The sequence below is a fragment of the Polyodon spathula genome, chromosome 19 (assembly GCF_017654505.1).
Source record: "Polyodon spathula isolate WHYD16114869_AA chromosome 19, ASM1765450v1, whole genome shotgun sequence".
Lineage (NCBI taxonomy): Eukaryota > Metazoa > Chordata > Actinopteri > Acipenseriformes > Polyodontidae > Polyodon > Polyodon spathula.
In genome coordinates this window covers 10,723,188-10,746,485 of record NC_054552.1, presented here as the reverse complement: position 1 = coordinate 10,746,485, position 23,298 = coordinate 10,723,188, and the positions used below count along the sequence as shown (strand labels likewise).

Sequence of the window (23,298 nt, the reverse complement as noted above, 5' to 3'; positions counted from 1 at the left end):
AACTATTATTACAACATGATTTTGTTAACTATATAATAAACAGTGAATCATATAAAATCTGCAATGCTTAGGTTTTTTTTCTTTGAGAGGATAAGGGGGGGGGGATGTGTCAAGTTCATTCAAAGGACCAGAAAATGACCTTGATAAAAAACACAGTAAAGTGTAGAAAAGTATAGTGAAAGCATGATCAGTCATAGGTAAGCATTGAGCATCTAGAGAGATACTGTATGGTAAAGCATATTAAAACATGGCAAACTGGTAAATACACAGTAGAACCTTAGGGAAAGCAAAATGATACTATAGGATTAAGATTTGTGGTAGAACTATAGCCAATGTATTTTCATTGATTTAACAATGAAGCAGTTTTTTGATCATATTTATGTTTATTTTATACAAACTGTTCTATAAGTTACTGTGTTACTTTCTGTTAGAGTTTTTAAATGGAATGAGTTGCATCATGTTCCATACAGGTTTTCAAAGGGTTTTATAGGGAAGTCATTTAATAGATACATTTAGGGCTGCAGATGACGGCCCTAATACTGAGTACAGGGATGCAGTTCATTTTGAGGTTGACTTTACATGGCTGTAAATAGGAGCCCTTAATTGTGAAGTGCCTTTGAAACAAGGATTTAGTGGATCATCAGTAAACATTATGCGTAAAGCTGTTTTTTCACAGTTCGTAAAGCTCAAGCCATTTCAATATCTAAAGCATGACTGGCAGATTACTGTCTGCTTCTCATCTCCTGTGCTAACAGAGATATCACACAGTGATTGTCTGGCAGTAACAGTGTGGACAGCAGCATGTGGTGAGCTTTAAAAACACGTGTGATAACAATGCAACTGAATCAAGTGGAAAGAGTATTGCCAGATAAGCAAGTGTAAATCCAACATAAGTCCAGCTGCTGTGGCCATAAGGTAAACTAGTATGATGATGTTTCAAAGTCCCTAGAAAACACAGTTCAAACAGCACTGTTGCCTGTTGACTTGGTGTTTCAATGTTCAACTGGTAACTGTGGAAATGAGACCCCAGCCTAGGCTAGCACTTAACATGTGTGGATAAACAAAATTTAAGTCTTAATGCTGTATAGCATTATGAGGTAAATATTAAAAAATTATATTGTTTAAAGATGGTGCTCACATTAACCCTTAAGGTATGCAAGGAATTGAGCAGTTGTTCAAACAGTTTCTTCTTAAAATACAAATGTATCACAAGGAAAATGACATTTTGGATGACTAGATCCAACCTGTCTGTAAATTTTAAACCTGTTTTCATGCACCTCATTGCAAAAGTATGAAAGTTATTTTATTTGTTGGACACATGTCTCTTGTACCCTTTTAAGGGGTTCAAAAAATAGATATCAAGTAGGAAAAATGACCTTGTGGGTCTACATAGGATTTAAAGAATAAATAGCAGGGTTCTGAAAAATATAGTGATACACAACTGTTTAAATGACGTATCTGTCTTTTTTCATTTCATTCTTTCATTCAACTTTTTATGCTTATAACTAAAGTCTGTTTCAGAACTCTTTTAAAAATGGCCCCTCTAGTGCACTGATAGTATAAGGATTATTGCATTTATTGTCAAACAGATAGCACAGCAGTAATGATCCATGATGTGGTACGGAACAGAAAAGCCAAAGCACTTATGTTTTTTAATTTATATATTTTTCTTTTATCGCTCTTCCTTCAGTGATTTAGAGGACAGCTCTCAAACCCCAGAGCACTAGAGCGGCCATCTTGAAAAGAGATTTGATACAGACTTTAAAGTTTAAGTGTAAAAAGTTGTCAGGATGTTAAAAATGAAAAGAAAAGGTACAGGTATGTTATTTAAACAGTTGTAGCAACACATATGGATCTATAACGCTACATATTTTGGAATCCTTCTATTTACTCTGATACACACAGGGGAAGGATAAGAAAGTGGCAATAGAGAAGTTAATTTCTACATGTTTACCCTATGAAACTATTTCCATTGTAAACATTTCATTTTTTGACGTGATTTATCAGCAAAGTTTCCATCTAGACAATCATCGCTTCAGTGTTATTGGGTTGGATTTTGGCAGGAAATTTGCAGTAATTAGCTGCATCTGTACTTCTTGGTCTTCTCTACATGAACTGTGTATTTAAATTCAACCACACAAAGCTTAAAGATTACAGTAGTTCTTTGTTGTCATCACAAAGTAACTTTAATGCCCTGGGATATCATATTAACTCATGCCAACGTTATACTGGAAAACACAGTTTGATTTACTGGTCTGTTTTGAGTGGTGTTATCTTTCCTAGATCTTTTGTACAGGTCTGCAGAGTTAATCATTTTGAATGTGTACATTGGGACAATCTTGTCATGTATCTTGAAGAAAAACATGCAATTTAATGTTACAAACTTATAAATATACTACCACCCTAGCAAGTATTGTAACAGATAAGTAAATTGAAATTGACTGGGATGGGACATGTGTTTACTCAAACTTATTGCTTACTAAATAGCTTGGTATTATGCCAACATAAATATTTGTCCCTATTTATCCATCAGTTCAGTGCAGAACTACAGAGTTGCTCAGTAGTTCTTTTTTCTAGTGACTCTACAATGGTGAATGTGTGTGGAGTTTTTTTTTTTTTTTTTTTTTTTGCATTTGTCTTTTAAGTGGGGGGGAGGTGAACTCAAAGTTGTGTTTTAGCAGTCAAGTGTAATGACAATGACAAGATATTTACCACCCCTTCCTTCCCCAAAGCTAGTTTGTAGACATAGTAGGCATGACATTGAAAATACCTTCTCATGTCATGCAGTCGCCAGAGGGTATGTACCGGTTGCTGCGGGATACCAGGAGACTTTATGTTGGATCATGAAGAACAGCTTGTGCTCTGTCACCCCCTGACGTTCTCTGAATATCTGAGGTCTCTCCAGCGACAGAAGTAATTTATCTTGACATCACCAGTGAAAAATGTCTCTTCCCGTGGAGCCGACTGGTCCATCTCTTCACTCGCCAGAGTCTGTAGAACAATTGATGTTCACTTAGCTTGTCTATGTCATTCCAGCATAGGGCGACAGGAACTGTTGAGTTTGTGTCTGCTGCATTGTCCCCCAGACAGTCCGCATTTCCATCATCACCTACAGTCTCTGTCTGCCCACTGCGCTCGGGCTGGTCTTTTTGCTGTTACTGAAGATATTTGTACGAAGTAAACTTTGGAGCATGCACGCTTGTTTCCTGAATCACCCCAATTTCCCAGTCTGCAAGTGAAGAAGCAAAATCTCTTTTGGAGGCAAATTTACCTAGGATGTTCAGGTCACTGCCCCTACTCTTCATGGACAAAAGCATTGGGATTTTTTATGTCTAATTAGCAGGTGGCACCTCAGTTTGAGATATCATTCAATACTGGCGTCTCGCCTCATGACATGTTGTTTAAAGGAAAGTCAAGTAGACAAACATTTTGGCTAATATCTTCGTTGATTGTGCGTATTGAAGTTGTGTGTTGAAAACATCTATTTGATTAACATGAATAACACTTAAGCCCAATTGTAAACTATACACACAGAAAACCAAATCCTAAATAGCACCAAGCCACTCCTGCTTCACAGGAAGTGAATGTATAGTGTGGTTGCAGGACAGTTAAATTATAAAACACTTGGGAGAAGTAAACCGATCACTGTCAAGGATGTGTTAACCTGGGTCTGGAAATCAGAATGACTGATGAAAAATGATGAGGGAATTTGTTTAAGCACAGAGATAAATGATTTTCATATAAATTTATAATGGAAGTTTAAGCTTAGCAGTATGTTTGTTTATCTAGGTAAATTCCAGAAAAGGATTGGAACGTGTGCTTGTCTGCCCAGATATAGGAAAGCAGCATGAACTACCAATAATCCTGATTTTAACTCGACCCTGCTGCTAGTTTTTAATGTTGCTGACCTGCATTAGACATAATTCATCTGAGACGTTCCTCTATTTCCTGAAACCAAGGCTTTCCAGGGTAATGAAAATGCTTTTTATTGCTGTCTGTCTGGCTCTGTGATCAATGAGCCACCCAAGAAAAAAAATTAAAAACATTCAGCTTTCATTTAGGAACACTTCACTGGCAAACTGCTATCTCAAAAATGCATCTACAGATCTGTGTCAAGTTTCACAACGCAGTTTTTTTTTTTTTTTTTTTTTTTTTTTTTTTTTAAATATAAAATAAATGGTAATCTGAGGAAACCATTCAAATAACCCACTATGCTTATTTAATAGATCTTCAACATCTTCATGTAATTTTAGATGAAAAAACATTCTTAAACTTCTATTAGCTAAAGTTAAAATCTGTTCAGGAAGTAGGATTTTAGGTTAGACTTACAGTTGGGCTATTAATTTTTATTCGTACTAATGAATCGGGGACTGTACAGAAATGTTGTAATCTGAAGTGACTTTTTAAAGTGATTAAGTTTAAGGTACATTTAGCCCTCTTCTTCAGATTCTATTGCTTCGTTATTTAATTGTATTTTTTTTATATTTAAAAAATATAGTATAGGGAGCTGTGTGGGATACAAGCTGATTTTCACTCGGTCGGAGTGGCCAGTAAGAAGCTGATTTCCACTCAGTTGGAGAGGCCAGTAAGAAGCTGATTTCCACTCAGTTGGAGAGGCCAGTAAGAAGTTGATTTCCACTCAGTTGGAGAGGCCAGTAAGAAGTTGATTTCCACTCAGTTGGAGAGGCCAGTAAGAAGTTGATTTCCACTCAGTTGGAGAGGCCAGTAAGAAGTTGATTTCCACTCAGTTGGAGAGGCCAGTCAGAAGTTGATTTTCACTTGGTCGGAGTGGCCAGTAAGAAGCTGATTTTCACTCGGTCGGAGTGGCCAGTAAGAAGTTGATTTCCACTCGGTTGGAGTGGCCAATAAGAAGCTGATTTTCACACGGAATGGCCAGTAAAGCCACTTGTAGGTACCTGCTCTGACAGCTCATGAGGTGGGTATCAGCTTGTACATCCAATAGTCTATATGTATTAAGTTTAATATAGCCAGAGTCATACACAGTATTATTTTAATCATGATTAATAAGTTTTACTGTCTGCAAGCTTTTTTTTTTTTATACTCCTAACAAACCTACAATTGTGGCCAATAGTTTTGCATCACCTAGAATTTTAGGACTGAGACGTGATTAACAAAAAAAACTATATGAATATAATTTAGATATTTTATTTAGCAGCATGTAAACAAAAAAACTACAAAATGATATCAAAGGCTACTGGAAGCCCAATAGTAGTACAGTATTTCACGTTACATTTTGAAATGTCACATTTTTCCATTTTTGTCAGTTTTTTGTGCATTATACGGAAAACTACAAAGTTTTATGAAAATCAATATGTTAACACAAAATTAGTCAGCAGGTATCATTCGACTTTATGAGGAAAAATATGTTAATTCTGCAGGATGATGGAAAACTTTTTTTTCTGTAGATACTGTGTGTTTGCTTGTTCATCACAGAGACCTGTTGCCGTTTTCTTATTTTGTAGGAAATTGTGTTGGTGGTGTTCTTTGGGGCTGAGTACGTGGTGAGATTGTGGTCTGCAGGGTGCCGCAGCAAGTATGTTGGTATCTGTGGCAGGCTTCGCTTTGCAAGTAAACCTATTTCAATTATTGGTGAGTACAATAGAAAAATATTAGTCAAACCCACTTAATATTACTCCTGCTTATCATCAAAATATGGAAATGCCAGAATATAATGGGAGTCCATTTAATTATACTTCGGAGAATAAAAGCCTAAGATTAGAAGGTTTACATAAAAGGTGTGGTAGCACTATACAGCATAATAAAAGATGTACCTTTTATTAATACAACATACTGTAAGCAGTGCAATACTTGTACTATATTCTGCGATCGATAGCAAAAAACAAAGAAAGAAAAGCATTATATCAACTTGTGCTGTAAATCTTAAATTGCCAGGTTATTGGTGATGCTCCTGATAGACTGCTTTTGCTCACATTGAGTAGTTTGACTATATGTACAGTAGCATATTGTATCTGCATATTATAAAGTATACTTAATTTTATTGTTTTTGAATTATTTATTTCAGGAACTAAAGGCTGTAAAAAGTGGGAATTTTAAAAGAAAAAACAACACATTTAAATATTCTACAAAGATTGTGCATTGCAATTTCAATAGTTCAGGAATGTACATGTTCTAAAATACAAAAGCAGGATATAATATTCATTATATATATATATATATATATATATATGTGTGTGTGTGTGTGTGTGTGTGTGTGTGTGTTTGGACATAAGTAGATTAACTTAGTTAAGCAGATTTTCAGCCTTAAATTTGTGTATGGAACGGAAGCTGATATACTTCTAACCTAGGTCTACATTTTCGGTCTCTCTGTACCCATTAAGACACTGTCATGTAAGTACAGTGTTTGTTAAGGTGTAATCTCTTTCTTTTCCCCTTTGCAGATTTGATAGTTGTTATAGCTTCAGTAATCGTGCTGTGTGTCGGCTCAAATGGACGAGTCTTTGCAACCTCTGCCATCAGGTAATGCTTTAAATACAATACTACCAATTGCTTTTAATTATGGTCTTCCAACAGTATCTAGTCACGAAAATGTGGAACATGTGTTGAGGCCATCATGTTAATTTAACCTTTAGTTCCCAGAAGGCTCATGTGTATCCATTGTCCAGATTCCTAGAACAGTTGCAGGCTGGTATCCTTTTCTGCTGCTTGAGTATTGTCGAAAAGGGTACTGGCAACCACAGGTGTGAGGAAATGCATCTAGTCTGTGCATTTTCAGATCAGGGGAAACATAGGGCCATATTGTTTAAAGCCTTCACTCCAGTCTTTAACTGTTTTTTTTTTTTTTTTTTTTTTTTTTTTAAATAAGAAAAACACTTTACAAAATTGAAAACAAGCACCTAATATAATTGACTATCTTAAACACTCAAGTTGTTTGTTTCTGGATTAGTAAAATTAGAGTTTGAAGGCCATAGTAAATGCTAGCAATATGTCAAGATGCAACGATTAATGCAAAATGAGCTGGATATCTTTCACTGTGTGTAATACTGACTGGATTTTGCGTGATTTTTAGATCAGAATTATATGCTAATTAGAATGGGTCTTTCCTGGTTATGTAACTAAAACTTTACAAACAAGTAAAAGCATCAAATGCCTCTGCATCTATGGTGTCAGCAGGCTTGGTTTGCAAGCCGAACAGGCAGTTAGATTTAGTTGTAGAGGATACAGAGAAAACATATTCATCAGAATTGTACTGGTCCTGTTGGAGATGAGAGGCCATGACTGGACTAAGCAAGCACTTTTCATTTTCTTTCAGGGGTATCCGCTTTCTTCAGATTCTCCGGATGCTGCACGTCGACCGACAGGGAGGCACCTGGAGGCTCCTGGGGTCTGTCGTTTTTATTCATCGGCAGGTGGGTCTAATGGCAGGGATCAGGGGCGGGGGGGGGGGGGGGGCGGGGCGGGGGGGGGGGGGGGGGGGGATTTTCAACTTTCAATGGCAATAGAACTACACTTTTTAATTAAAGTAAGAAACTTCTCCAAAATGTAAAATGTTTTAAGAAAGAAGCTCTCACTATTTCTGCACATTCCAACCTGTTAATCAAGCCCAGTCTTGGGTAGGCCGCTATTATAATTTTTGTGTAACTTTATTTCCATAAGACACTGAAATCACTGAGCTTGTATTTTTGCAAAGTTACTTAGTGCTGAAAGTAGCAAACATTTCAGCAGTTATTACACAACAACCAGCTCTCCCATTGTTTTCTATTGAAGTCAACCACCCTGTTATTTCTCAGTAACTGAACAGAAAATAAAGCATGGTTGAGAGATGACACTAATTAATTACAACTGTTCTAAAATCACTGCTTACTGATGAAACTTTCACATGGACGCTCAATCCCTGCTGTCTTCAGTACACTACAATGAGTATTTCAGACAAACAGAGGTAAATAAAAATAGTAACTTTAAAAGGTTATAGTATAATGGCATCACTTGTAATAATTGAACTCCCTCATTCAAATAATGCCTTTATTCACATGAGAGTGATTATTACAGAGAAACATGCCATGACAATGCTATTATCCCTTAAAGAAACTTGAACAGTGAACAGTAAAACAAAAAAACAGGGCCACATATATGTATTCAGCATTATTACATTTGTGTTTTGTAGGAGCTGATAACAACCCTGTACATTGGCTTTCTGGGGTTAATATTTTGTTCCTATTTCGTGTACCTGGCTGAGAAAGATGCTGTTGATGCTAATGGGGTCACAGAGTTTGCCAGCTACGCTGATGCCTTGTGGTGGGGAGTGGTAAGGATGTTGTGTTGCTTTGATTTTGGACTTGTTATTCTGTAGATTTCTATTACAGGCAGGCCAAATCAGTCTGCACTGTTTATTTGTTTATTATATTCTCTAAATCACATCCACAAGATCCAGGTTTAAAAGTATGTACAGTAAGAATATACAGTTAGGGCATAAATATGTAATATTTGCATTGGATAACTCAATAATATCAGACTACTTTTTGATGATCAAAGCTCTCTGTATTTGAATAGACCCATCACTACAACAATCTTAGACTTGGCTTAATCTTGTTTTATAAAAGTGTTACAGTAAATGTTTTATTAATCTTCTAACTTATGTGTGTGTTGGGCCCAATGTCCCATCACACCTTTGACTGTTTATTGATTTAAAATATCGATATGCTTGTGATACTGATTTGTTGAGTGTGTAACATGGGAATGGTGTATTCAGTATAACCGATAAGTCACAATCAAAGTAACACAGGTGAATATCAGGGTCCTTGAATTAACAAATTGGACTATTTTTACTTAAAGATTTAAAACATTCCCAGTTTATTTTTCCATTTTGAAAAAAAGTGGGGCAGACATTTTTTTTTTTTCCTTTTTAGAAAATATGCCTTTGTCATTGCTTCAAAAAAGTATCCTATACAGTCTGTTTTCTTAAGACAATATTGCATTTGTACAGTTAATCAAAAGTCATCAATAAATTGAGTAACAACACTTCATGCATTACCATGTTCCAATTGGGCCTGTCTATACCCCCATTATCAGATTATTATCAGATGTTAACAAAACCACTGTTTCTTTAAATTCCCACTTACAACTGAAAATACTTTTGAACTCTTGAAAGCTTCTCTTTGTATAATGTAAAGATTCTTCAAATCGATTATTAAAATGTTATGTCTGTGGTTTTATTTTACCCTTGCTTGTGTGTGCCTCATTTTATTTCTATGTTATATAAAACAGGTACAAGCTAGAATCCTTACATAATATGGATTGTGTGCTTACAGTGCAATTATCATACAAATGTGTAAGGTATTCCAGCCTCAGGTGCCAATATTATTTCAGTTTATTAACATAAACAGAAAAGATACCACCACACAATGCTTTAACTTTAACTCTTGTAAAAGCTTACGAGAGATTTCTGAATTCAGTTTATACAAGTAGATCCTGTCTTGGCAGGCAAAATACCATGCGATGGAGACTGACTCATTACCCTGTCCTCAGATGAACTCACCTTGCTGAGCTTCCCCATTGCTCTGTCTTGGAGTTAAGGCATTAAGAATATAGACTATTGCAAAACGAGAGAGCAGATTTTAAATGTATAAGAACCACAGTGCTGTCACCAGCCATATGGGATAATGGGTTAATTCCCTTATAAGAGTTTACCACAGTAAGTTTGCATGGTCATTTTGCAGTTTTACCATGCTTTTCTCCAATTCTTTCATATGGTGTACTATACCTTTTTGGGCTTACACTAGCATTAGCTTACCAGTAAGTTAATTGCAGTCCTAGCTTCCCTGTGCTTTACCGAGCCTTCATCGTGCTTTATTACACTTTGCTATGCTTCTACTACGAGAAACTAAGGATCAAACCAAGGATCTTCATGACTGTAAACAGAAATATCCAAGTGAATTGGTGTTGAAATATGACAATAGTTTGTTTTGTAATAATTGATGTGTGACATTAAGAATTTGGGTGCAAACGAATAAGTGAAATAGGGGTTTACTCATTTTACCCGAGCACTTGGTCTTAATTTATTATTACTCTTAATTACTTTGAACTTTGTGTTGTTTTATTTCCAGTGGCATTCCGTACAAGCAGTAAATGTCATGTGTATTGTATACTTCTATAAAAGAACAGTGTGACGTAATTGATGGGTCTATCTACGGTACGGGTGACGGGGCAATCCCTTCATACCCCAGGCTATTACAACTATTGATGCTGTTTAAACAGCGGTAGGCAGGGATGTTTATGTAAATGACATTTTTGCCAAGTTATTTTAAGCAGGCTATTCAAAGTATCATTTCAGCAACTGCATACACTGTATTAAAGCATTGGCTTACCAGTAAGTAAGTTGCAGTGCTAGTTTTATGTTCAACAGTGGGTCTGGGGATACATTAATAGTACTAACAGTTTATAGTTTAAATGTACCCTGAAGGGCAAATATTACATTTTTTATGTTTTAATGTTAAATCTTTTACATGCATGTGAAATAAAGATGTTAACACAGGTGTTTATACAGCCGCATCTATACAGTGTAATGTTGTTTATTCAGTATTTATTCATAGTCTATTCAACATTCACGTTAGTGTTGTTTACATGTAGTCTCATACACATTAATATTGTAGTGGTTTATTTAAACTCGGGATGCTTCTATGGGTTATCTAAGTGGTTACCAGTAATTTTAATTGTAACGTTTTGGAAATGAAACGGAATGTAGCACCTCTCAAATGCATATAGTGGCAGTATCTGGATGTGTGTCACACAGTTTTATACATCTAGAAAATGATATGTCCAGTTTTGATGCAACTTTGTAAGGAAATTATTTGTATTATTTGTATTATTGGGGCTATCAGAATCTGTAAATATAAGGACGTAAAACTTATATTTTTAAATAGTCCATATGGGCCATTTAGATCTACTTTTTCGTGTTACTAATTTTGTATTTACAACTGTTGCAATGGCTGTCACTTATTTAATCCTGTAATGCATGCTCAACAGAGTTTTATAGCCAGTTCCTATGATTTTGTAGAGAAACGCACAGCAGTTTACTGATTCCTGTCCTTGCAGGTGACTGTAACTACGATTGGCTATGGTGACAAGGTGCCTCAGACGTGGATAGGCAAGACCATCGCCTCCTGCTTTTCAGTGTTTGCTATTTCATTCTTTGCGCTGCCAGCAGTAAGTTGGTGTCTTGGGGTTTTGAAGATGAAGTGTCTATTTATTTAAATTGAATCAAAGCATTTACTCTCTTAATCCTATAAAACTACAACCTACAATCAATCACTGAATTGTTTGTTTTGGTCTTGTGGTCCCTAAGATGGAATCTGATATAGGAGTATGGACCACAGGGTAATATGGAGGAACTTAGACTAGAATTACATTATAGTTAATATTTAATAATGGTTGTGGTGGTGCTGTCATTTTGATTTAATCCAGGCCTGGTGAAATTTTAAGATGTATTCCTTCTGTGATTTCTTGCACATAATATCAGGCATACATCCTATAAAACTCCAATGTTTTTTTTTTCTCTTCAGTGAAACCAAGTAAAAAAAAATCTGCTAGGGGCCTGTTTTGGGTAGGCTGGGGATTTCACAGCACGGGTTTGAATCACCATGGATTGCATTGACCTGTTTTTAGAGGTATCCCAGGATAATCACAGATACAGGGTTGATGCAATCCAGGGGGATTCTGACGTGCAGTAAAGACGAGGCTTATCACAATGAGGTATAGGTTAATCATATCAACCCATAAGTGCTGAAAACTGTTTTTAGCAGCAGCGAAACTAAATGGGTCCTATTCACAAAGTTAGAAAGTTATTCTGTCAGGTTAAACAGTTGTTTAAAAACTAAGAATATAATTTTTGTTTTAATGAACTGCAATTTTGATTTAATTATTCAAAATTGGCTTAAACCTTTTTTTTTTTTTAAACAGTCCTTAGAGTTTTGTTAATAGGACCAACGTCTTTTGAATAACAAGCTGTTCTGATGGTGATTTTTTTCTAGGGAATTCTTGGCTCTGGTTTTGCCTTGAAAGTCCAGCAAAAGCAGCGACAGAAGCACTTTAATAGACAGATTCCTGCAGCAGCGTCACTCATACAGGTGAGAGACACCAGTCATGCAATGTGCAGTATTTCAGTTGCTGCTGAGTAATGCAGGTAACTCCCCCTGCCAGTTCTAAATATAGACCCTAGCTCCTCCCCCAAACACAAATAAGACATCACACTGTAGCATATTCAATTTTTAAAGATCACAGGTTGTATGTATTTTTCAGTTACAAATTGTCTTTGTTTCTTTATCTTAAGGTTGCTACACATACTTAGTCATACATTTTCTATGGCTTCTGCCTGTTTTTCAAGTATATGACTTAATTAGTTGCTCATATTCACTGGTTTCATAACAATTAACATGTGATTGAGCAGCTGCGTATGACTAACTTATCATAAGTTTATTTTACGAAAGCCAGCTGCCACTTTCAGTACACACTTGAAAATAATTAACCCATTATGCATTTGAGTCAACCATAAGTAAGCAAAATGAATTTTAAATCAAAATTATCAGCTAAATAAGAATTTTATGTTATTTACATAGCAATGATGTATGAGGATATAGCCTACGGAACCTAATTTGGAAGGTTGTCTTCTATTAAATTGAGTAGTAATTTGGTTCTGAAGATTTTCAACATATATTTCAAGTGTGCCCTATAAGTACAGTTCCTATAGAAAGTCTACACCCCCTTGAACTTTTTTCACATTTTGTTGTCAGTGCCTCAGCGTTTCATGCATTTAAATTAGGATTTTTTTCCACTTATCTACACTCCATACTCCACACTGTTAAGGGGAAAAAAGTTTTTATTGAGAAAAACGTTACATATTAAAAATACAAAACTGAAAGATCATAATTGGATAAGTCTCTACCTCACTTGGTGGAAGCACCTTTGGCAGCAATTACAGTCTGCTGGGATATGTCTCTATCAACTTTGCACACCTAGATTTGCCAATATTTGACCATTCTTCTTTACGAAACTGTTCAAGCTCTGTCAAGTTCCTTGGGGAGCATTGATGGACAGCAATCTTGAAGTCATGCCACACATTTTCTATTGGATTTAGGTCGGGGCTCCGATTGGGCCACTCAAGGACATTTACCTTTTTCAACCTTAGCCACTCCAGAGTAGCTTTGGCTGTGTGGTTTGGGTCGTTGTCATGCTGAAAGGTGAACTTCCATCCCAGTTTCAGCTTTCTTGCAGAGGGCAGCAGGTTTTCCTCAAGGACTTATCTGTACTTTGCTCCATTCATTTCACATTTTCCCGTCTATACTGACAAGTCCCCCAGTCCCTGCCAATGAGAAACATTCCCATAACATGATGCTGCCACCACCATGCTTCACAGTATGGATGATGTTCTTTGGGTGATGCAGTGTGTTGGGTTTGCGCCAAACATAACGCTTTGCATTTAGGCCAAAAAGTTCCCTTTTAGTTTCATCAGACCACAAATGACACATGACTACAGAATCTCCTGAGTGTTTTTTTGCATACTTAAAACGAGATTCAAGGTGGGCTTTCTTGAGTAATGGCTTCCTTCTTGCCACCCTACCATACAGGCCAGATTTGTGGAGTGCTTGGGATGTTGTTTTCATATGCACGCTATGACTAGTCATGAAAATAGTTGCCATTAGCCTCTTGGTAGCCTCTCTGATCAGTCTCCTTCATGCTCGGTTATCCTGTTGGGAGGGACGGCCTGATCTAGGTAGGGTCGGTGGTGCTGTACACCTTCTACATCTTCATAATCGTCTTGACCGTGCTCTAAGAGATAGGCAAGGCCTTTGATATTTTTTTATATCCATCCCCTGATCTGTGCCTTTCAACAACTTTGTCTCAGAGTTCTTTTGAAAGTGGCTTGGTGCTCATGGTTGAGTCTTTGCTTTGAAATGCACTACCCAGCAGAGGGAACCTACAGGAACTGCTGAATTTATCCTGAAATTAACACAGATGAAGGCCATTTAACTTAGTGTGTGATTTTGAAGGCTATTGGTTACACCTGAGCTAATTTAGGATTGCTATTACAAGGGCACGACGACACTTATCCAACAACTATTTTAATGCATTTTAATTCCAGGCTATAAGGCAATGTAAACTTTCTATAGGCACTCTGTGTGTGTGTGTGTGTGTGTGTGTGTGTGTGTGTGTGTGTCTGTATAATGTAAACCCCATTAAAAATGATCCATGCTTTCAACACATTAAATTAAAACACTTAAACAGCATGAAACCTGTTTGGTGAAACATCATCCTCCTTGTACGAGAATCAAAGTTTAAAAAAAAAAAAAAAAAAAAAAAAATGTTACTGTATTAATAGCAACCAATTTATAGACTCATCTGGAATGCTGCTGGCAATAAGTAACCATAGTACCAGGGGCTTGAGATTGCAAAAGCGCAGAATTATTTGACATTAGCCTGAGGAATACAAAAAGGTGGTTTGATACACTCAGTAATGATAACGACTGTAACTTTGAGCTGGCTGCTTCATCAGGAATCCCTCTTTTGTAAGCAGAAGTTAAAAAAGAGAAGATGCCAGAGCAGTGGGGTTCGGATGAAGGAAGGGAGCCAGGGACTGGGTGCAGGGGCGGCTCCTGACCAATTAGCCTTTGTGGAGATCAGAGGGATCTGCAGACACAGTGCTTGGCTTTTGACAAGTCAGCGAAACACAAAGCAGCTGGTGATTCAGCTCATAAATATGAAGTTCTCCACTTTGTGGTTTTCAGTGCTATACAATAAGGCAGTTGATTAATTTCATCAGGAAAAGAACACAAATATGTTTTTGCCCCTTTAGGAGAAAAAAAGGATTGGAGGGGAAACATCTGCAGGTTTTAGAGCTAAAAGACAATGCGGAACTCTGCAATGAAACACAATGCTGAACTCTGCAATGAGACACCGTTGCCATGTCATACATTAAGTCTTTAGTGAAAAGAATACTGTTTTTTTTTTTTTTTTTTTTTTTTTTTTTTTTTTTTTAAGTAATCTTCACCAAGTTTAATAAAACTACGTCCAGATATATAAATGCAGGTTTCTGTGTGAAAATCGAACCAGCATACAGTGTCTGTAAAGTCTACAAAGCGTTCTATTTAACTAACTGAAATGATTGCTTAATGTACAACGTAAACAGGAGAAAAGCACCCATTTTTACTATGATATTTTAGCTTCTCATGCTTATTAATCAAATGTTCCAGGAAAATATTCAGTTAATATATAGTAATAGAAGATGATTAAGTACATTGATCAAGTATTAGTAAAATAACTCAATATATATTTACACAATACATAGTTAGATACATGTTCTATATTTAAATACATACATATTCACACATCAGGTGTTTAAATCTATACTTTATACTTTATAGCCTAAATAATATAATTACAAAGTGGTAACAACAGAGTATGTCACATTTAAAATATTGAATAAGGGTTTTAACATTCACGTGATATTTAAGTAAGTGATAAAATGCCTTAGTAAAGATCGTATTGCCCGAAACAATCTATCGAGCCCAAATCGCAAAGTTTTAATTAAGGACTTATTTAGGGTCCACAGAATTCACACTTGCAGGGTTATTTTAAGATGCTGTGTGAAATTTGCTCGTGACCTTGACATTCTTGACCATACAGCAAAGTGGTCGTGTTGAGTCGCTTGCGTTATGCTCTGACAAAGGCATCTTTAGATTTCATAACCCTCTACCAAGTTTCCAAGAGATCATAAGGATAAACTGCAGTAATTGCAGTGCACATGCTAATATGCCATATAGTAAGATTTACTTTATAGTGCAGACAAAACTAGAAGGGTTTTCTTAGAAACTGACTTCAACAAACTTTACTGAAAGTGCCACATTTGCTTTACTAACACAGTTCAGATGTTGTATCTATAGTAAATAGATAAATAAATAAATACAGTCCCACTCAATTATTGATTTCTGTTTGATGGACTAACATGAAAATTATCTTGAAAGACAAACAGCTTTTTCTGGCAACTTTTTTGAGCCAAGTTAACTGCAATTTGTCCCTGTGTGAGCAACATTGCATCAAATTGGATTTAAGAAACTTTGTGAAACTGCTTTGAAATGTCATATTCAATTAACTGAATCAGTAGTTACCTGATAAGAGTTGTCCGAAAGTTGCCAGGGCTTTCTTAAAACAATCTAATCAGTATTTTTTTATTTTATTTTTTTTTTCCAGACGGCCTGGAGATGTTATGCATGTGAAAACCCTGACTCGTCAACTTTCAAAATGTACATCAGAAAATCCGTCAGAATATGCGCTTCACCATCCAGCCCCAAAGTAAAGAAAACGGTGAGGGGGAAATGTTCTGTATCATGTGTGTTACCCATTCGTTGAATAAAAAAATAAACAATTAAAAAAACCACACAGAGGAACATCCAAACAAACAAGAAGAAAAAAAAATACCTCTTTACTAAAAGTCTTTCTCAATGTCGTCTGTTACATTTGTCAATGAATTTATGCTTCCTCTGAACTCCCACTATTGAGTGTTTTATAGTTGTGGATGAAAAATCTAGGATAACATGAAAACAGGCTTCCTCAAGCACATGTAAAGGCAGTCTAATCATCAGTATTGCTGTTGCATCATGTCTGAGATCACTAATGACTGTTTCTCTGGTACTTTAAATTAGTTTGGGTTTAATTGGTCTCTGCTTGTATTTGCTGTTTATGTATTTATTGGCATTTTGATTTTGATTGCATTTTAATAAACTCCACAGTGCAGAAATCTTGTAACAACCAACCAAGTGTAACCTTGTTGTTAAAGTTAACCCTTGATGGCACTTGAACTACCTTTTTACATCTGTGGTTTTTCAAAGGGCCAGTGTTGTGAGCTCGGTTGAAGGTGGCGTCACCAGCGCAGCTTAACTTTAGCTCAGAGATGTGCAGTGCTTGAATCGAAACACACACGTGCATTGTAATTCAGTTTGCTGCAGGTTTCATCTGGGGCAGTAGTCTGTAGTATAAATGCATGCCTATATACATGTTTAGCTGTACCACTGCAAGGCTAAATGTACTTTCACATGTTTCTTTTTTTTTTTTTTTCAGCTGTAAACTATGGCTAGTTGTCCTCTGATTAGCGAAAATGACCTTGAGCGCTGTATAATATATTCAAATAAGTGTTATTTATTATTTCAGGTTAAAATCAGGAAGAAGATCAAGACTGAGAAGGACAATGGAACAAACTCACCTGTGGTTCCTCACATCACGTATGACCACATCGGGGAACCACAAAGCTCTGATGGATTCAGTAACTCAGCAGGTAGGGGAGAGATCGGTGATGATCAACGGTATGGATACTATATTCTGATCACTATAGAGTTAGGTAGACAGACAGGCAGTGGCAGACCAAATACACAGAGGTAGACTAGCAGAACCAAGTCAAACACTCGTGAGAGAGACCTCTTTATCTTTTCCGGCAAGTTTTTTAAAAGCATTTTCTTGCCTCTTATTTTGCTGCATCTCTCCTTTCTATACTTTTTAGTTCTTTGCTTGTTTTTTACTTTTCATTTTAGAAATGCAGATATTTTAAATGCAACTCTGTAGATAAAAAAGACAAAGCTGCTGTGTGGTTGCATTCAGACCATGTGAACTACAGCACAGGTACCTTGATGGAGGACCTTCTCTAGTGTATTTGAAACATTTTTCATAAGATACACAGCACAATACACAGGGATTAGCACCCTCTTGTTATTTATACATTTTGATTAGAAATCACCTGTGCATTTAAGTTGTATTTATGCCTGCCACTCTTAATAAATAAATGTGGTGTACTTCCTTTTAAGCATAGATGCTGGTCTGAATTTTTTAAACCACCTTACATTTTTCAGCCCTTAACATGTTTTGTTACAGTTCTTACTTTTCAAAGGTATATCAAACAGTCAACAGTGAGAGGTAATTGTTTAACCCATCGTAACTGTCACCTGCTCTTACCAGTCACTAGCCCCAGAGTAGATTACAGCTGTTCATAGGGTAGCAATAAGTAGCCACTTCTAACAGCTACATGATCATTCAAGTTCATTACAGTCAATCACATCAAAAATGTTTGACCTATTCTTGCCATGATAAAAGTGCAATTATAGGTTAAAAGGGGGTGATAGTAATAAACAAATTATCGCATTTCTATGGATCATTGTGTGGGGGTCCTCAGTCAGGATGCCTAATGTCAAGCCAAGAACGTTGGGGAACCTCTACTATAAAAGTGCTTCACATAGTTTCCTAGCAGGTCAGAAGACATTTTTTCAGAAGTATTATTAGAGAAAATATAATTCTGCTGTGGCAGAAACGCTAATAAAGAAGTTACACACACACACACACACATATGGAAACGCAAGGTGCTAGACTTCTGTACTTTTATAATGTATGTCCTGATTTCTTCACTCCTCCTTTTTTCTTTTGTTCAATTCCTTTCTTCGCCACTGTGCCACCTTACGGCTTTCCCTCTAAATGCAAGTATCCAGGCGAGACAGTATCCTTAAAAATGATTGGTAAGTTCAGAGCAGCAACCGAGGGCCGTTTTGAATAGAGACGCCAGGTCAGGAATCTAATGATTTACGTCTGGCAATAACTAGACAGTTCAGGTCAGCAAATTCTGTACATAATAACAGAACCTTTTAGGGTGGCCTATGGGAGACTTGGGATTTGTATATTTCTGTGTAGGCTGTATCTGTGTCTGGACAGTGAGTTTTGAAACTTCACTTTTTTTCTCTAAAATGCTGTATATTCTTCTACACTTGTTTGGGATCCATGGTATGTGTACTGCATGTGACAATTTCTATGCAAATTTAACATTTGTTTTTAACAGATGTGCATATCATATGGATTTCAACTTAAAGCTAGCTCTTGATAGATATATTAACCTAGATATACTCTGCATGTCTTGTTGTGGTACTGTAACCAGGGCAAATAATTTTCACATATACATTTATGTCATGCTTTTCATACTATAAAACGCAAGTTCACAATGTCTCGGCCAGTGTTTTAACCTTCACTGGGAATGATGAAGCAATTTCATGAAGTTGGTAGTTAACAAGTAGGTAGTTCCAAAGTGAAATTGTTGCCTTGGTGACAGTAGCTTTCCTTGTTGTTTTTTTTTCTCTGCATTCGTTTGTCTTTGTTTCACTGTCTTGTCTCTTACGGGTGATGTAGGCCGCCCATCGTCCTGGACCTCGTTTCAGTTCTACTCCCCCTCTCCAGGTAACACTGCTCTACTCTACCCCTGGTCTTTACATATCCATGGAATTTCTCCTGTCTCTGCAAGCTTGAACTGAAACAAACTTGTCAATTAAGACCATAAAGCAGCTAGCTGTAGATTGCGTGCTCAAACTCATTAATGAATGGTTTTGATTTTTTTGGGTTAGGTTTGTTTGTTTCAAATGTCACCTACAAGTCGGAAATGGAGTCAGGGTTGTAAAATGAACACAGTTTATATTCATAAAACTTAAACATATCTATTTGACTGCAAAATGGTAAACAAAGTTTGAATTTAGGTAACACATTACAGTATAATAGATTTATAGTCTGTTGTTGTTGTTGTTGTTGTTGTTATTATTATTATTATTATTATTATTATTATTATTATTATTATTAATAATTGATCATTTTAGTAGATGCTTCTATCCAAAATTACTATCAAAGACTAGGGGATGAACAATGCATCAACTGCTGCTGCAGAGTCACACACAGTAGGACTTCGGTTTTATGTCGCATCCAAAGGACGATTGCATATGAACAGGTGTATAGTTACTGTTGAACTCAGATAAAACAATTCATACCTAACCCTTACACAAACATTATTTAGTTCTACATTTATGCTATGTTCACATTAATTCAATATCATGTATGGTAGTTATTCCGTGTGTGTGTGTGTGTGTGTGTGTGTGTGTATGTGTGTATATATATATATATATATATATATATATATATATATATATATATATATATATATATATATATATAGTGATATATATATATATATATATAGGTATACATTATATACACTTTATTGGTAAAAATGTACACCAAAGACTAGTATATTTGAATTTGTACAAAACATATTTTTCCGACAAAACACTTATTTATTTGTTGTTTTTTATGGTATAGTAATTTTGTTCTGATGTCTTGACGAATTGTTTGTTCTTGATGGAAATTTTTTAATTGTGTTACACTGAACACTTTAGCCGGCCCGCCTTGGTTCGCGGGACCGATACAGTGCTTCTTAAAAGCTTTACATAACTTGTCATAATAGGACTTTGCCATTAAGAACGAAAATGCAAAAAATCTCCTAATACAATATAGTTCTTTCCTCCCCAAGTGCCCTGCAGGCTCAGGAAGTCTGGGAGACATCTTGCCCTGGTTGAGTTTTAAGACAAGGGTTAGATTCTTCACACCCATATTAGGGTATGTTTGCCTTGACGTTCTTAATTACGTAGTCCTTGTCTATTAAACTTAAAAACTGTGGTAATCCATGGCACCAATCCAAGTATTTTAAATATTTCAATTATGGCAAAAATGTTAGTGTGAGAGGAAACATTAAATACACCAGGTTCGCTTGTCTTCGTCAATAATATAATAAAATAAACCTGAGAAATGTATGTATATTTTTATGTAAACTTTAGTAGAAGTCATACTAAAAGCTCCATCAATAGCAGACAGCAATTAACTCTGCAGGTGTAGACTATCAGCCACCTGTGATCTCTGTTAATCCAAGAGGAATTTGGGTTTATACACAGTATCAGAGGATCAATGCACACCCAACCACCTCCTAACCCAGGGTCTACGCAAAAGTAGGCTCTAAGGTAATAATAACCGTAGAGGCCAACCTTAATGGCCTTCCACATTGTAGTCATGAGTTTTGCTTTGGGATTCGGCTTCAAATTTATAACACTGCTTTGCTGTTTGCGTTCTCTATGGAGTACACATATCTTAGTGTCTTTTAGCTTAGAACATCTTGACATCCTGATTTTTCTATGAAGGACATCTTCAAATCAGTTATTCTCCTGCATATAAAAGAACTACAGACGAGCATTACAAATAAAAACATTCTACGAGCCCTGTCACTTAACATTCATATTTCGATTTTTAAAAAGGTACAGAGAGAGAGAAACATAAAAAAAAAACTTTAAACAGTTTTAAAAATATATGTATTCTATTCATTCTTTTTGAAACACAAAATCAATGTATTTTAACTACACCTTTGAAAAAAAAACTATGAATTGCAGCCTTTATAAATTAATTAACAGCCTTTAGAATGCATATTTCACCTAGAAAGAGCTTTTCCCACTGAATTAGCTATCACTTGGGCAGCTCTGTTGCAATATATTTGCTGTGCTAAGTAGAATACTGGTTTGTAAATATCTTAGTCAAAAAAAAAAAAAATGTAAATATCTTATTAGAAATGAATGAATGTATTGTATATGCCTATTCATTTCCTGCTTTGGGCTAACAGGGATTTTTGGTGAGGGAATTAACGGTTAGTACACTAACAACTGCAATTAAAGTTTTCTAACAGTATAGTGTTTTTCTGTTTATCAATTGCCAATCCTGAAGCAGTTATTTTACAAGACTATAAATACAACTTTGCTTTGATCACTTTCCTTCTATAGTTATTTGATACTTTTATAGCATCAGCTGAACTTTTTGCACTTTTTGTCATTTTTCCAAATTATAAACCAGTTGGCCAAATTAGTGCCAGACCCTCTTTTTGAACAGGTAGATTCAGTATAAGACCGTTGTTTTCTTGTGGTGCAGTTCTGGTTTAAGGATTGACTCCTGACTGTCTTGTTGTATTTTTAAACCTTTTTACATTCAGTGAAAAAATCATCTGGGTTTCTTGAAGTCCACCAACCAGGAGCTATCCACAGAACATACAGCTTCGGGGAAGACCTTGAACTGGAGGGAGAAAGTGCCCTGAGCCCCGTCACACACGTCTCGCAGTGAGTAAGACAATGAATCACACCGGAGATTCTGCATCTTTCTACCAAACTTTAACTCATTTTGAAAGGAGTTGTATTTCACAAAGAGATGGCCAACTCTCTAAGTTCAAGTGACATCTCTAACTCAACATATGCCTAGACAATTTCTTGGGTGTCTTTGAAAGGTGCTCAGTTTGTGTCTCGTCCTTACATCTGAAACCACCAATGCTCTTCCAACTTGGATCTCACTACATCAAAAACTGTCTTTGCCTTTTGGGTATTTATTTGAGTCTTACTCAGTTTAAGTGCCTTTGACATCAGATGTGGTTCTTCACAGCACTTCGAGTGTGTTTGTAGAAAATCAAAGGTAGAGTCTTGGGTTGTAGATCAAAGTTTAGGAGCCCTCAAGGCAAACCAAGGTTAGACGCTGGCTGTTTAACCAATGCCATCATATATCCAAACTAGAAAAGACTTCAGTGTTCTTAATTGTACCTGAAAAGTCTAATACTTTATCTTAATAATGTCTTAAAGACATGTAACAGTATTTGGTCTCACTCAGTTCTGACTTTTACCCAGCTTTTTAAAACAGCCTGCTAATGATTCATATCCAATGAAGGAATTTCAAAAAATGCTATAAATGGGTAGATTTGTATTTTTACATAATGTAATGTGTACAGAGAACACAGTCAGCGCAGTGATTTATAAATGTAAAATAGTTTGAGCACTATAAATGGACATGCATTTTTTGGTTATGCTTCCTTACATGACCAGTTTAGCGAGGGACTACTATATTGCTGGTTACATTTATGTTACTTTTGCCAATAATTATAATAATAAGAAGAATAATAAGAATATATTAAATCATAGCACAGTGATATCAGGATAATACCCACACTCAGCTCTTGAGTTTTACAATGTGTTTAACTGGCCAGTATGTTAGTAAGGTAGAAAAAATATACCAGATACTTAAAGAAAAGTTATTTGAACACAAGTGCAAACCTAAAACCAGAAACCCTAATTGTAAAGAATTACGTGGCTGATTCCTGTTTAACTATAGTTAGTAGATACTGTACACAATGTGTACATGGAGTGTTGGTGTGATAATGACACTGTGTTATTAAGCTGTTGACGGGATTGATGTGTGATGGTGTTATATTGATTTCTGGGCAGGCATCCCTTGTAAACCAGGCATTTCATCTCAACATGGCTTTCCTGGTTAAATCAAGGATTCACAATATGCTACAGGTTTGGTCAATTGATTCAATGCCAGGGTTATATAGATACTCCCCTCTGTATTCTGTAAGGTTCACCTCAATGCGTTGAGCTGAAGGTACAAAGGCAGACAAAA

General features: G+C 36.1%; 1 protein-coding gene across 4 annotated transcripts in view; it reads left to right on the top strand.

Moving 5' to 3' along the window:
• Positions 1-23,298, top strand: part of LOC121294959 (potassium voltage-gated channel subfamily KQT member 1-like) — a 338,253-nt gene that overhangs the window by 62,337 nt on the left and 252,618 nt on the right. Inside the window, exons 4-14 of one of the 4 annotated variants that reach the window (XM_041219211.1) lie at positions 5,484-5,610; positions 6,420-6,498; positions 7,292-7,388; positions 8,144-8,284; positions 11,071-11,181; positions 12,006-12,101; positions 16,219-16,332; positions 17,176-17,299; positions 18,498-18,524; positions 19,186-19,233; positions 21,848-21,971. In XM_041219211.1, the coding sequence (XP_041075145.1) occupies positions 5,484-5,610; positions 6,420-6,498; positions 7,292-7,388; positions 8,144-8,284; positions 11,071-11,181; positions 12,006-12,101; positions 16,219-16,332; positions 17,176-17,299; positions 18,498-18,524; positions 19,186-19,233; positions 21,848-21,971 (1,088 nt within the window). The remainder of the gene's footprint in view (positions 1-5,483; positions 5,611-6,419; positions 6,499-7,291; positions 7,389-8,143; positions 8,285-11,070; positions 11,182-12,005; positions 12,102-16,218; positions 16,333-17,175; positions 17,300-18,497; positions 18,525-19,185; positions 19,234-21,847; positions 21,972-23,298) is intronic. The other 3 variants (XM_041219213.1, XM_041219215.1, XM_041219214.1) reach the window with 3 other exon arrangements.